Raw genomic sequence first — 16429 nt, 5'->3', positions numbered from 1 at the left:
TGCAACACTAGTTTGAAAAGACAAAATTTAATGTCTGTCTTGTTTAAATCCTATGCTGATTTTTGCAGTTAGCATTGACACCAGGTGAATAAACCTAATTGTCCAAAAGAAGTATTGATGGTTGATACATGTCAATTGATACATCTCTTGACAGCACATTGGAACCTGGGAATTGACCATTGCTGGTAATAGGTATTTAATCGACAACCTACCATTCGCTTATGAAGGATATTAGTTGACAGCACCTTAATGAGTCATCAGTTAATTTTGCTGAGGCCTTGAAGTTACCCTATGCAAATGTTATTGTGCCAATGTTTGATACAATATCATGATCTGGTGAAATAATGCAACAAACAAGAAGTCAAAATATCCAGCTTGAAATTTAGTGGATTGATGTGGGGGCTAGGGGTACAGGACACAATCTCTGATATCTGTTTTACATCACATTATAAAAATGTTTCTGTGTATAAAATGTATGTAGTGCTGGAATTCCCAAGTTTTGATTGGCATTGAAAGGATATTTTACATATTGAATAGGATTAAAACCCTTAAGTCCCATTTTGCGTGGATTTTTAAAATAATTCATTATTTTGGCTGATTATTCGTCTAGTATCTACAACTAGTGTTTACAAACTATTCACATCTATACAAGTGTAATACTTGGAGTGCAGAAAATTTCTAGCATTTTTTCCAGACAGTGAATTTTCCAAAATCCTACTGCACATGCCCTGCCCTAAAGGACTCTCCTGCACTGTCCACATGATTGTCCCTCCATCAAAAAAGCGAGTTGATCCAGTCTGTGGACATTGCCTGGAGTGCTATCATTCCAGAATCCATTTGAATAGCATTGAAAAGCCTTCTTTAAACAGCCTTTGTGAGTTAGAAATCCCAGAGAGCACTCCCGTGGAAAACATTCAAGATTCCAACTTGAATTAAAACAGCCAAAAATCCTTGGCCTACCAGCATATCCAGAGTATCAGTCGGTTGCAGGAGGCCTGACAAAGATGGGAGTTCTGTCTAGACTCAGACAGAAGTTTTCATTCAGAATGCAGCTGACAACCCGTTCCTGCTGAGGTCTGGCCTCCAACATGAGCCATGACATTTGAGCGGGTGAGGTAAGTGTATGGATTTCCCACACACTACTGCCCAGCAATCTGAATCTATATCAGTATCCTGGTAAAGATCTATGTATAAAATTATAAAATTTATGAAGTTAGTTTTTTTTATATCTTCAATCTATCTTAAGAGCAGGAGTGATGGTTTCAGTGTTTAGCTCTATTTGCAACTCTTCTAATAATAAAGCAGCCCATGCCAGTCTATAGCAAGGCCTGTTAAGTGGCAATTAACATTTGGGTAGCCACTGATCTTGGTACTGAGTGACTCTGTAGCCCAAAAATGTCCATGTAACTCAAATCCTGACCTAAGGAGGAAGCAGGGGCTATAACAATATTCTTATACTTTCACAGCCGTTCTTGAAACCAGACGTTTTAGTGATCTGGGTGCTGATATTGACCTTGGCACACTCCCTGAAGAAGAGAAAGAAGATCTTGGTGTGGAATTGGCCAAGGTAATCTGATTTGTTTGTGTGTATAAAATGTATCGTTATTACATTGTCATCTACTTTGAGAAAGCTATTGATATAAATCAACCTTTAGAGTATTCCAACAAAACACGTTTAAAATAATAATTTAATATATAGAGTAACCAACCTGAAACAAGTTGGGGAAAATATCCAAAAGCCCTTATATGACCACACCTTTTCTTCATGGGAATATTGGGTTGTTAGCTACATTATGAATAATAACAAAAAATTAAAAATAATCACCATAGAAAAGTTACAGTGCGGAAAGAAGCCATTCAGTCGAGTCTGCGCCGGCCAAAAAGAGAAAAAAAAACTAGCCGCTCATTTTAATCCCACTTCCCAGTACCTAGCTTGTAGATTTACAGTTTACAGCACTTCAGATGCAGATCCAGGTACATTTTTAAATGAGTAGAGCATTTCAACGTCAACCACCGATTTAGGCAGTGAATTCTAGACGCCCACCACCCTCTGGATGAAAAAGATTTTCCACATGTCCCCTCTAATCCTTCTACCAATCGCCTTAAGTCTATGCTCTGTGATAATTGACCCCCTCAGCCAGGGGAAGCAAGTCTTTCCTGTCTAACTTACCAAGGTCCCTCATAACTTTGTACACCTCAATTAGGTTACCCCTTAGCCTCCTCTGTTCTAAGGAAACCGACCCTAGTCTATCCAATCTCTCCTCATAGCTGCAATTTTCAAGCCCTGGCAACATTCTTGTAAGTCTCTTCTGCACTCTCTTTAGAGCAATTATGCCCCTCCTGTAATGTGGTGACCAGAACACATTCCAGCTGTGGTCTAACCAGCATTTTATACAGTTCCATCATTATATCCCTGCTTTTGTTTTCAATACCTCGCCCAATAAAGGAAAGCATTCCATATGCTTTCTTAACCACCTTGTTACCTGTCCTGCCCCCTTCAAGGACCTGTGGACTTGCACTCCGAGGTCTCTCACTTCCTCAACCCCTCTCAATAACTTCCCGTTTGAGTATTCCCTTGTTTGCCCTCGCCAAATGCATTGCCTCCCACTTTTCTGGATTGAATTCCATTTGCCACTTCTCTGCCCACTCAACCAAACCATCGATATCATTCTGGATCAATAGCTATCCTCTTCACTATCAACTACATGGCTAATTTTTGTGTCATCTGAAAACTTCCCAATCATGCCTCCCACATTTAAGTCTAAATCATTAATATATACAACAAACAGCAAGGGCCCCAACACTGAACCCTGTGGAACACCACTGGAAAACGTTTTCCATTCGCAAAAGCATCATCGACCATTACCCTTTGTTTCCTGTCACTGAGCCAATTTTGGATGCAACCTGCCACCTTCCCCTGTATCCCATCAGATCTCACTTTCCTGCCCAGCCTGCCATGTGGGACCTTGTCAAATGCGTTACTGAAATCCATGTAGACAACATCCACTGCACTACCCTCATCAACCTTCCTTGTTACTTTCTCAAAAAATTCTATTAAGTTACTAAGACACAATCTTCCCCTCACAAAACCATGCTGACTATCCCTGATCAATCCGTGCCTTTCTAAGTGACAGTTAATCCTGTCCCTCAGAATTGTTTCCAATAGTTTTCCCACCACTGAGGTCAGACTGACTGGCCTATAATTTTCTGGCTTATCCCTTGCACCCTTTTAAATAATGATACAACATTCGCAGATCTCCAATCCTCTTTAATTTCAATTGAATTTCTTTTTCTTTATTCTTTCATGGGATGTGGGCATGGCAGGACCAGCATTTGTTGTCCGCCCCTATTTCATCTGGAACTTAGGTTGTTTGGCCATTTCAGAGGGCAGCTAAGAGTCAACCACATTGCTGTGGGTCACATGTAGGCCAGACCTGGTAAGGGTGGCAGATTTCCTTCCCTCATTAGTGAACCAGATGAGTTTTTATGACAATTGATGATAGTTTCATGGTCACCGTTACTGAGACTAGTTTATATTCCACTGGGTCAACATCCTGGAATTCTCTGTCTGCCACCATTGTAGGAAAAAATCACTAGAGTGGTCTAAAGAAAGCTCATCATAAGTTACTCAGCACAGCTAGTGATAGATAATAAATGCAGCGTTCCAATATCATCCACATCCTGAGAACAAACTTTCTTAAAAATCTGTGTCATGATGCTGGCATTTTTGATTGCTTTTCTCCTGTCTGTGACAAAGGTAAGCCATGCCTCCTCATCCTTCTCAATCTGTCTGCAGCCTTTGACATGGCTGACCACACCATCCTCCTGCAACACCTCTCCACTGTCGTCTAGCTGGGTGGGACTGCACTTGTGTGGTTCCATTCTTATCTATCTAATTATAGACAATGAATCTCTGCAATGGCTTCTCTTCCCACTTCTGCATTTTACCTCTGGTGTCCCCAAGAATCTATCCTTGGCCCCCTCCTGTTTCTTATCTATCTATTAGGGCAAACAAACAAAGCTCCCTGGATGAAATAGGAGATAAAAATTAAGATAAAGAAGAAAAAGTGTGCTTATGACAGGTGCCAGGTAGAAAATACAATTGAGAACCAAGAGGAATACAGAAGGTTCAGAGGGGAGGTGCAAAAGCATATGAAAGAAGCGAAGAGGGATTATGAGAAAAGACTGGCAGCCAACATATAGGGGAATCCCAAAGCCTTGTATAGACATATAAATAACAAAAGGGTGGTAAATGGAGGAGTAGGGCCGATTAGGGACCTAAAAGGAAATTTACACGTAGATGAAGGGGCCATGGCTGAGGTATTAAATTAATACTTTGCATCTGTCTTTACCAAGGAGGTAGATGCTGCCCAGGCCATGGTGATAGACGAGGAAACTCTGTCACTAGAAGGGTTCAAAATTGATAAGGAGCAAGTGTTGAATAGACTGTAAGTACTTAAAGTTGACAAGGCACCAGCACCAATGAGATGCATCCAAGGATATTGAAGCAAGTGAAAGTAGAAATTGCAGGGGCACTGGTTGTAATATTTCAGTCTTCCTTAGACTGAGGGGAGGTGCCAGAGGACTGAAGAATTGCAAACATTACGCCTTTGTTCAAAAAAGGTTGTACGGTTAAGCCTAGCAATTATAGACCAGTCAGTTTAACTTCAATGGTGGGCAAGATTCTAGAAACAATTATTCGGGATAGAATTAGTAGTCGCATGGAAAAATATGGGTTGATAAGGAAGAGCCAGCTTGGATTTCTAAAGGGGAAATCACATTTAATTAACTTGCTGGAGTTTTTCGAAGAGGTAACAGAAAAGGTCAATGAGGGTAATGCTGTTGATGTGATGGACATGGACTTTCAAAAGGCATTTAATACAGTGCCACACAACAGACTTGTGAGAAAAGTTATTGCTCATGAAACAAAAGTGACAGTAGCAATGTGGATACAAAATTGGCTGAAAAATAGGAAGCTGAGAGTAATGGTCAATGGATATTATCCGGGCTGGAGGAAGGTTTGTGGTGGAGCTCCCCAGGGGCTGGTATTGGAACCCTTGCTTTTCCTGATATATATTAATGATCTAGATCTTGGTGTGCAGGGGACAATTTCAAAGTTTGCAGATGATATGAAGCTCGGGACTGTTGTAAACTGAGGAGGACCGTGTAGAACTTCAAAAAGATATAGACAAGTTGGTGGAGTGGGCAGATAGGTGACAGATGAAGTTCAATGTGGAGAAGTGTGAAGTGATGCATTTTGGTAGGAAGAACATGGACAGACAATATAAAATAAGGGGTGAAATTTTGAAGGGGGTGCAGGAGCAGAAAGGCCTGGGTATATATATGCATAGAACATTGAAGGTGGCAAGACAGGTGGAGAGAGCAGTTAATAAAGCATACAGTATCCTGGGCTTTTATTAATAGGGGCATAGAGTACAAGAGCAAGGAGGTTATGCTAAATTTATATAAGACACTTGTTGGACCTCAGCTGGAATATTGTGTACAGTTCTGGGCGCCACGTTATAGGAAGGATGTGAGCACATTGCAAAGAGTGCAGAAGAGGTTTACAAGAATGGTTCCAGGGATGAGAAACTTCAGTTACGTAGATAGATTGGAGAGATTGGGACTGTTCTCCTTGAAGAGAAGAAGGCTAATAGGTGATTTGATAGAGATGTTCAAAATCATGAGGGGGCTAGACAGAGTAGATAGGGAGAAGCTGTTCCCACTCGTAAAAGGATCAAGAACGAGAGGCCACAGATTTAAAGTGGTTTGCAAAAGAAGCAAATGTGACGTGAGAAAAAGCTTTTTCACACAATGAGTGGTTCGAATCTGGAATGCACTGTCTGAAGTGTGGTGGAGGCAGGTTCAATCAAGGCATTCAAGAGGGCATTAGATGATTATTCGAATAGAAACAAAATGCAAGGGTACGGGGAAAAGGCAGGGCAATGGCACTAGGTCATAATGCTCATTTGGAGAGCTGGTGCAGACATGATGGGCCGACTGACCACCTGTGCCATTAAAATTCTGTGATCTACATGCCACCCCTCGGTGATATCATCCAAAAACACAGCGTTAGTTTTCACATGAATGCTGACAACACTTAGCTGTACCTCACCTCCACTTCTCTCAACTTCTGCACTGCTAAATTATTGTATTGCTTATCCGGCATCTAGTACTGGATAAGTCGAAATTTCCTCCAATTAAACATTGGAAGCAGTGGCCGGACGATGAGAAGCATGGGACCAGGTTGCCTTTTCAGCCACAGGAATTGCATAGCCTATATAGACTTCCAGAAAGAAAATGTGATTTTATGACAATATTTTAAAAGAAGTAAACTTTCTCTAGGCTTTGCAGTAATGTTTGTGCAGTTAGAACTTATGGATTTGCAAACTGAGTGCATTCAGTACTGCTATAATTTTATGTAGTGGTTTACCTGGGCAAGATGTCCACTGGTCTAGAGGGTGGTTATGACTTTTAGATTGTAACATAAACTACTGAAATATCTATTTAGAATGTGTACATGAAGAATTAAATGTTTTTTTAATGTCAGCTAGAAGATGAAATCTCTACATTGCGACAAGTTCTGATTGCCAAGGAGAAGCATCTAGTTGAAATAAAGCAGAAGATGGGCATCACCCCACTGAAAGAAATAAAACACAACTTAAGCAAAGGCTGGCAGGATATGCAGACTTCTGAGATGTAAGTTTTTGAGTGAAGGAGTTTGCTGCAACTTGATTCAACCTTGTGTACATTATTCCTCCCGTTGTATGCAAAGGTGCTTTGCTGTGATTCACCCAAATGTTTATTTGCTTGATACAAAATATACTTTTGGACGCTGGTTAATTTTTAACTGACCCAATAGAAATACTTGTTAAAAATTAAAGTGAACAATTCCCCCATTTGGCATTACTGGAGTAAATGCATTGCATTTAACCTTGAGTTATCCAGATCAAAATTTGAAAATTGCACATGTAGACATCGGGCTAGGATAGAATTGTGCTGCACCACATTTGGTTGCTTGGAAGGCGCTCATTGTCTATTCTCAACCTTGGGTAAAGTACCTGTGGGCTGCCAGCATCTCTGGAGCTTTCTACCAGAATCAGAAACCCATATATTAATAAATAGTTTATTTAATAAGTAATAATGTGTTGAGTAAGTATTTCATAGGAAATCTGTTTTTCATGTATTTGGAGAACCTGGAAGAGATGATGGCAGATAAATGTAGACTGTATAAAACTCCAACATAACCTTTCTATGCTGTTTTCATTTTGCCTAATGCGAGTGGATGGGGAAAATATTGCAACTTGAGCAAAAGATCCACCTTTTTGAAGACCTTTTATGCTGACTAAATAAATGCCACATGCTGCTATTTCATTTGACCTACTTTACTCCCTTGTGCCATGAAAGAGATCTGTTTTCACCTTTGATGTTTTATTCAAAATAAGCACAGGAATAGTGAAGGCTAGAACGTCATCATAATATTTGTATCCAGCTGTTGATTTTATCAATATAGTCCTCACTTCCCTTTTTGGGATATGAAGTCTGAAATATGCCCAGTCAATAATACAAACATTATCCTGAATTTCAGTTTCAAAATTTAAAAGAAAATAATAAATCAGTTACAGTTATAACTTCCTTGAACTGAATGATTAGATGACAATGTTTAAAATTCGTGCTTTTTGTGTTTCTGAAAGTAATCCCAATTTGAATAGTTACTTTGGTTGCACGTCATACTGATGAAGTGATAGCCTTTGGACATGAGTTGAGAGCTGACTATACTGTCATCAAGCCCCAACTCAGGCAATAGGTCCGGTGGGAACAGTCAAGGTTTGTCCTTGTTAAATGTCCATGTTTTGTTTGCATTCCAATATTAGATTAGATTTGCAAGTGTTGTATTCTATTAAAAAAATGATTAATTTGGAAAATACTTCCAATTTTTAAAATTCGTTCATGAGATGTGAGCATTTCTGGCTAGGCCAGCATTTGTTGCCTATCTCTAATTACCCTTGAGAAGGTGGCGGTGAGCTGCCTTCTTGAACTGCTGCAGTCTATGTTGTGTAGGTACAGTCACAGTGCTGTTGGGAAGAGAGTTCCAGGATTTTGACTCAGCATGATGAAGGAATGGCAATATAGTTCCAAGTCTGGATGGTGAGCCACTTGGAGGAGAACTTGCAGGTGGTGGTGTTTCCATGCATCTATTGCACTTGCCCTTTTAGGTGACAAAGGTCGCAGGTTTGGAAAATGCTGTGAAAGGAGATCTGATAAGTTGTTGCAGTACATCTAATATGTGATGCACACTGCTGCCACTGTGCGCTGGTGGTGGAGGAAGAGAATGTTTAAGGTGGTGGATGGAGTGCTGATCAAGTGGGCTGCCTTGTCCTGGATAGTGTCAAGCTTCTTGAGTGTTGTTAGAGCTGCACTCATTCGGGCAAAGTGAGAGTATTCCAACACACCCCTGACTTGTCCCTTGTAGATGGTGGTCCAGCTTTGGGGAGTCAGAAGGTGAGTTACTCGTCGCAGGATTCCTAGCCTCTGACCTGCTCTTGTAGCCACAGTGCTTATATGGCTGGTCCAGTTAAGTTTCTGGTCAATGGTAACTCCCAGGATGTTGATAGTGGGTGATTCACTGATGGCAATGCCGTTGAATGTCAAGGAGAGATGGTTAGATTCTTTCTTGTTGAGATGGTCTTTGCCTGTCATTTAAGTGACAAGTAACATTTGTGCCTCATATCAGCCTAAGCCTGAATGTTGTCCAGGTCTTGCTGCATACAGACACAGAATGCTGCAATACCTGAGGAGTTGCAAATGGTACCAAACACTATGCAATCATCAGCAAACATTCCCACTTCTGACTTTATAATGGAGGGAAGGAATTGATGAAACAGCTGAAGATGGTTGACTCTACCGAGGAACTCCTGCAGCAATGTCTTGAGGCTGAGATGATTGGCCTCCAACAACTATAATCATTTTGCTTTGTGCTAGGTATGACTCCAGCCAGTGAAGAATTTTCCCCGATTCCCTTTGTCTTCAATTTTACTAGGGCTGCTCAAAGCTACACTCGGCCAAATGCTGCCTTGATGTCAAGGGCAATGTTTTTCACCTCACCTCCTGAGTTCAGCTCTTTTGTCCATGTTTGGACAAATGCTGTAATGAGATCTGGAGCCAAGACCCTCTCTGCCAAAACCCAAATGAACATCAGTGAACAAGTAAGTGCTTCTTGATATTGCTGTCACTGACACCTTCCATCACTTTGCCAATGATTTGAGAGTAGACTGATGAAACGGTAATTGACCAGATTGGATTTGCCCTGCTTTTTGTTGACAGACGTGCCCGGGTAATTTTCCACATTGGGTAAATTCCAGTGTTGTAGCTGATGACTGATGGAGCTGTAGAACACTGGACAAAGTTTGTTGTACTGCAAAGGAGTAAGACAGGAATTTACATGGATGATTTTTCCCCCCACCTTTATCTCTCATTCTGGTATTGTGATCTTATCATTGGTTGTTACATGCTTTGGATTCACCTTGGATTCTTGGGTGCTGGTCACTCCAATAAGCATCCCTTATGTTCACGAGCTTTCCCAATACCTAGTAATACAATAATGTAACCTAGGGGTATAACAGTGAGACACCGTTGTCCTTTGAATTGGACATTGTGAACTTTGCATTTGTACATAAGAACATAAGAAATAGGAGCAGGAGTAGGCCATTCAGCCTGTCAAACCTGCCCCGCCATTCAATAAAATCATGCCCCAGGCCTCAACTCCTCTTTCGTACCAGCTCCTCATAACCCTCAACTCACGGATATTTCAAAAATCTATCTGCCTCCTCTTTAAATGATTTCAGTGATCTAGCCTCCACAACTCTCTGGGGTAGAGAAGTCCAGACATTCACTACCTCTGAGAGAAGAAATTCCTTCACATCCCTGTTTTAAATGAGTGCCCCCTTATTCTTGTAACTATGTCCCCTAGTTCGAGATTCCCCCACTAGTGGAAACATCTTCTCAGCATCTACCCTGTCATCTACCCTTCTTCAATCTTCTGAAAAGCAGATTAGTTAATATTTTAGAGGGATGAGGTCAGATTGAAATTGTTAAACTGCTTTATTTTTTATCAGTAACTGAACATGAGCAGCAACAGTTCTAGCAGTACCTACTTTACTTCAAATGAACCTGCTGGCCATCTCTGCGAATGGTAAAAATGCACCATTTTGTTCTGTGGGCTAGGTAACACTTGTTTTTGGACAACCATGCCACTAATTCAGATCAAGGCTTACTCTTAAGCTAGACTGCCCTAGACCATACCTGCCTTTCTATTCAGGCATTGAAAGATGGGACAGTCTCATCCCTAGAATGCAATTTTTCTGGGATATTTGTAACAATATTTAATCTGATCTCTGATCTGTATCTTCAGCATGTGGCTTTCTTGTGAATTTAACTCCTTGAAAGAAAGCTTTAACTTAAAAGCACAGTTTAATATCAATTATACTAAGGTCCTCTACAAAAGCAAAATGTTGAAAATTCCTAAACACAACAATGATAAAATGGAATATTAAATATTCATTTACATTTGTTTCAATTCTGAAATTCTGAATGTTTTGGTTTATCAACCCTATTTATAATTTGAACTTAACATTTTTCTGTATGCACACGTTATGATAGGTAGGTGTCTTTATTACTTTTTTTCAAATTAGTAAGTCTGCCTGATAGACTTAATGTGATGCCATATTCAGTCACACCTTGGGTTCATCCGCAACACAGTATGACAGGGTTCTTTGTGCCTATGCAGATCATTGTTGCCATGGAGAGGCATCTACATGTGAGACGGCATATTAATGTCAGTAAACTTGAGCTGTAAAATCAGAGAAAGGCAGGTAGATCAAGTTTAATAACTGATCCCTCAGTAGGTTGTGATTAGCTTACTGCAATGCTGTATTTAATTAAAAAGTTGAAATTGCTGAGGATTTTTTCCCCTCTAAGTAATTACTGCACAATTGTTTTCTTAAAAATATATTTTTGTAAGGCGTAATTATCTTCGATATAGCCTTAAATAATGAAACTAGCTATGAACTATAACGGTGCTCAACTGTAACCAAGCTGTTGGATTTGGAATAAGTTTCTGGCTTGTGCAGAGAATGGCAACCATTCTGAAGGAAGCTGGATGACTTCTTAGCAGCTGATACTGTTGCATACAAGAGGTAGGTGGGATATTGCGTAATATGTTACATTCTAGAACTTGTTTTAGATCACTGGGAGATGCAGAGGAATTTTCCAGAATTATTTTCTCCCTGAATTGACGTAATTTTAAAAAAAACTTTTTTGCTTCTCCCAGGAGATTACATTGGCTGTTGGTGGATGGGGAGCATTAAGGGTCATGTTACTCAGATGCAACACAACTGAATGAGATAGACCAGCTAGACTTTTTATGCCCTTTTTCATATGTTTACATGTAACATTCAAAGCTATATTCTCGGGTGAAACATGATTATACAGAAGTCTAAGCTCTCATCTCCTTCTGTAGGCACTCATGCCTAAATTGTTCTGTTTATTTCCATAGATACAAAAAAACACAGGAGACTCTCAATACCACAGGACAAAAGGCATCAGCAGCTTTGAATAATGTAAGCTCTACACTTAGCAAGAAACTGGGAGAGATGAAGTAAGTAAGAGTGAATGCAATTCTGACTCAATAATCCTGAATGCAAAGAGTTTGTTATCACAATACTTTATGTAGCACATACACTAGAACCTTTAGTCTACTTATCACAACCTTCAGTTTTGAGTGATTAATATAGAACCCATGCAATATCGCCCTTTAAACTTTGTATTTCTAACATATTATGTAAGATTGTTATGTTTTGAGACAGTCTCTTTAATTTAAGGTAAAACGGAGGAATGAAGAACGTCAATGCGACCTGCTCTGAATTCTACCCAACAACAAGCCCGGGTGGCTTAGTTGCTATGGGGACAAAAGGGGCCCAAGGCAAGAGACTTGCTGAGAAGGTGCCAGATGTTCACATCTGTAGACAATAGTAAGAACATCTGTACTGACTGTGGATAGACTGTTAGTCTCCAAGTCTCACAGGGAAGGGTTAAGTAATGTCAGGTTTTGTAATGGTTGTACTTTAAACTATCTTATTAAATTCCAAATTAGAATGAAGTTGGGAGTCTAGAAGATAGCTATTTAACATTTCTACCTGAATACAAGGCTCATGTGATTCACGTTGCCATGGAGATGGGCTTTGGGAAGGGACATGTCCATTAAAAGCCACTGTAGTATCATGTTACATGGTTTTCTAAGATATCACTGAACCTGACTGAAACAAGTCTGGCTGCAGGAATCTGAGGGAGAGAACATGCAGGAAAATAGAGGCAACCAGTCCTGCACCTGAAGCAGGCCATCAGGAGTGGAGAATAGCTTTGGAATCGTTCTGGGAGAATAAAGTGTCCACTTAAGGGACAGAGTGAAACATAACTGTGCGGGAGGATTTTTGGTCGTTTTAAATGGGGGAACTTCTCTGTAATTTAGAGTAAAAGTTGCCTACAAAAATAGTATTTAGTCAATCTTGTTTTAGTTCATTTATTACAGTAAAAGTTTTAAAACTTGAAATCTTGTGTGATCTTTCCAGTAGGTCACTGGAATTCAAATATCGTTTTAAAAGTTGTCGGTCTCTGTGGGGATCGGAACAAATATGTTTTTTTGTATAGCTTCCAAAGGTAGCGTTATAATGCAGTCTGTGATATTTAGTGTAAATATATTGGCTCCTTCATGTTTAGTAATGTATTATTCCAGCGACTGCATCCTTTAGTGTATTAATTGTGCTGCTTGATATCTATAACTGACTAACTATTTTGCTGTAGCTTGTATTACTTCAGACTTCTGCTCCCAAACAGGTGAGATTAAAATAGTTTTGATATTTTGAGTTGTCTTTTAAGATACCAATATGGAAAGGCTTGTTTGACACGCAATTCCACATTCACATTCTGGTTAATGAGTTAGTGCATATACAAAGGGTTGGCCACAATATATCCTTTTTGACATTTCATTCTGAATGATTTTATTTTCTGAGGCAATTTAGCATACAGAATCAGAGCTCTAAATGTTGTTTTCTCACATCATTTTTGTACTGAATCTTCTTTTATTTTCACTGACCAATATAATAGTAGTCTAATTAAGTGATACATTATGTTCCTAGGGAACGTGAGAAGTGGAAGTGATTTATGAGGAATGGTGCCCAGGATAACAATGCTCCACATGTTATTTTTTCTTTTTACAAATTTACCCTCCTCAGTTTTCTCTTTTCACCCCTCAGTTTTCTCATGCTCGCCTGCTCCCCCCCGCCCCCTCCGTCCTCACAAAGGTGTGTACTAAGGTACAGATGCCAGGCACCTTTGAGTAACACATTTTGTAACAGTGTGTGGAATTTTAGAGCCGCACATTTCACATCGCCCCCCCCCCCCCGCCCCGGGTGTGGGCTGGCCAGTAGAGGGTGGTGGTGGGTCTCCCCAATTCCTACCTGCTGGAATTTTACTAGTAGAGAAGTTGGTGTCAGGTGCTCACCCGCCCTTGGGCCAATTGATGCCCTTAAGTGGCTACTTAAGGGTCCTTTCCCACCGCAGCTGATATTTTACCAGCGGTGGGAGTTGGCCAAGCCATGTGGCAAGGCCACTAATTGAATCCTAGTAGTCTGGCTACAGGCTGGGGGCCATGTGCCTCCTATTCGGGTGCCATGTGCCCAACGAAGCCCCTCCCCCAATAGTGATCGAGCCCCTGTTTTTTTTCCACTCCCCAGCCACTCCTCAGGGCTTCATGGTCATGCAGAAGTGGGCTTGCCCATGCACTCCACCCTGGCCCAAGTGGGGCCACTGCACCTGCCTAAAATTTCGGCCCATGATCACACGTGAGTGCTGATGGTGAATGTTGGGAAGGGGCATCATCACAACTGAGCCTAATCTTAGCCTCACCTAGAATTCTCACATGGCAAACAATATTTCCAGCGGAGTTACTGGTTGTTGATGAGGAGTAGGAATTTGCACTGTTTCCCCTCCTGAACTTTGGTACAGAGGCCAATGATATCATCACAACTGCTGCGCCAGGCTGAGATTGCCCATAAATCAGAAATCAAACTTGGAACCTCCCTAGTCTGTGTGGTTAGTTACTCACCAAATATATTTAAAAAATTTTCAGGGAAGTTAATTTATCTGACATTCAGCTCCTTTTTCCTTTCCCAATTAATTTCTAAACTGTCACGACTGGCAAATTAGACTGTTTAAAATAGAAATACTAGTATAAAACTATACACCCAGTGGCAGGGTGTGTTTATTGGAATATTCCAAAAAGGTTCATATGTGGATCCCTTTCAAGTTATTCTCCCATTTGTGAAGATTCTTGGAGTCATAAAGTGAAAACAGTTGTTGGGCAAAGCAGCTCAAATCATGATATCTAGAGGAAGTATTGACCTGTGGTATAAAGTGTAACAAATGGAATTAGTTTACCAATGAAAGTATTACAGTGCTGTGATTGTCCATGATGGGATTGTAAAACCCCTGGTATATGCACTTTTATTATATAACAATAGTCACTGCGTTTTGTATTGTGCTATGACATTTCTCGGGCATGATACGTTAATGTAAGTTTTTTTAAAGCATTTTATTTTGAACATCCAGCTGTTTCTGTCATGTACTTTTCTTTGCAGCTGTTTATTGCTTTTAGCTCTTTCATACTTCCACACCATACAACATATCTTCAAGTACAAAGCAAAGCATGGATCTAATGGTAAAAATAAATGACAAAGTTTGCAGATATCAGATTTTTTTAAAAAACTGATGCAGAACAGTTCTAGCCTATTCATGCATTATTGTGCATCCAAAAAGATATAGTGCAGCAAGGCTGTGCATTTGAATGGTGATGAATGGTTCCTTCCATCATAATAGTACCAATAAAATAGAAAAACGGAATGCAGTAAAGTGAGAGAGAAAGAGAGATTGAAGCTGTAGGCAAGCAAAAGATCCTTTCCAGATATGAGCGGAGTCTCCAAATCTTGGATGGGCATGGACTTGATGGAGAGTTAACATCTGTTGAGTGAAAAAGTGTTTAATGTGAAAGAGGAAGCTTCTTGGAGGCTGTTTTAGCAATGAAGATGATTTGGAAGTGACTCCTCGTGGTCCCAGGCTAAAGCTTCAGAGGAACTCTGAGGAGGCTTGGCCCCGAGATATGAAGTGAGCAGGCCCACTGGCATTTGGATACATCCTGGCGTTCAAGAACCAAACTACCAGCTATGGGCAAATAGCTCAACTGCCTCGTGGCTACTTCAGGAGAGCTAAGGGCTAAGGGAGTAACCCTGACTAAAAATCTGGATTGGAGCCCGAAGGCAGAGTGATGTCTAAATATGTAATTTTTCTGCCAACTCCTGCGGCCAAGCCATGCTTTGCGTTCTTTTGGACTCAGTTGAGGAGGTCAAAAGGGAGACCTTGTTGTTTGGGCAGCCTACAGGCCCTAGAGAGAACACTCCAATATCGCTGCAGATAGTTAACACAACATGGCAGACAGTGGTTATGAGTGATAAGCAGTACTCCAGGTGTGGTCTCACTAAAACCCTATACAATTGCAGCAAGGCTTCCTAATTCTTGTACTCCAGTCCCCTTGCAATAAAGACCAACATGCCTTTCACCTTCCTAATTGCTTGCTATACCTCCATGCTAATTTTCTGCGTTCCTTGTATGCATACACCCAAGTTTCTCCAAATATCAACATTTAGGAGTTTCACACATTTTAACAGATAAAGGGGTGGAGACCGTGGCTATTAAATGGAGTTTGTGGCAGCGATCAAAGGCCATTCTTCTGTCCTCACAATATTAAGATGGAGGGAATTTTTGGTTATCCTGTACTGAAAATTGGACAAGCAGAGACAAGAGTCGAGGGTTATGGGGGAAGACAGGAAAGTGGAGTTGAGACTACAACCAGATGATCAGCCATGATCTTATTGAATGGCGGAGTAAGCTCGAAGGCCTGAATAGCCTATTCCTGCTCCTTGTAAAAACCCATCTGGTTCACTAATGTCCTTTAAGGAAGGAAATCTGCCATCCTTACCTGGTCTTACCTACATGTGATTCCAGACCCACAGCAATGTGGTTGACTCTTAACTACCCTCTGAAATGGCCTAGCAAGTCACTTAGTTCAAGGGCAATTAGGGGTGGGCAATAAATGCTGGCCTTGCTGGCAATTCCCACATTTCTTGAAAGAAAGAATAAAGAGAAGGGATTTTTTTTTAAGGAGTGGGTGATGATGGCAGATTAGGAGGAAAGGGAAAGGGAAGAGAACCATAAATAATGTTGGCTAATGTGATGGCTAGAAAGGGAAGTTAGGTGGTCAGCAGTTCAGTGGGAATAGGGTCAAGGGAGCAAGAGGTGAGTCTCTTGGACAAGATGAGCT

General features: G+C 40.7%; 1 protein-coding gene across 2 annotated transcripts in view; it reads left to right on the top strand.

The window, feature by feature from the left end:
• The window catches only part of tpd52l1 (tpd52 like 1), a 44412-nt gene that overhangs the window by 18198 nt on the left and 9785 nt on the right, over positions 1-16429 (top strand). The window contains exons 2-4 of one of the 2 annotated variants that reach the window (XM_078542156.1): positions 1467-1567; positions 6551-6699; positions 11555-11656. In XM_078542156.1, coding sequence (XP_078398282.1) covers positions 1467-1567; positions 6551-6699; positions 11555-11656 — 352 coding nt within the window. Of the gene's footprint in view, positions 1-1466; positions 1568-6550; positions 6700-11554; positions 11661-16429 lie in introns of those variants that run through there. The other variant, XM_078542157.1, reaches the window with a different exon arrangement.

This window comes from Cetorhinus maximus, chromosome 5, assembly GCF_964194155.1.
Source record: "Cetorhinus maximus chromosome 5, sCetMax3.hap1.1, whole genome shotgun sequence".
Taxonomy (NCBI): domain Eukaryota; kingdom Metazoa; phylum Chordata; class Chondrichthyes; order Lamniformes; family Cetorhinidae; genus Cetorhinus; species Cetorhinus maximus.
The sequence above is the reverse complement of the archived record's forward strand: the minus strand, read 5'-3'. Positions and strand labels throughout refer to the sequence as shown.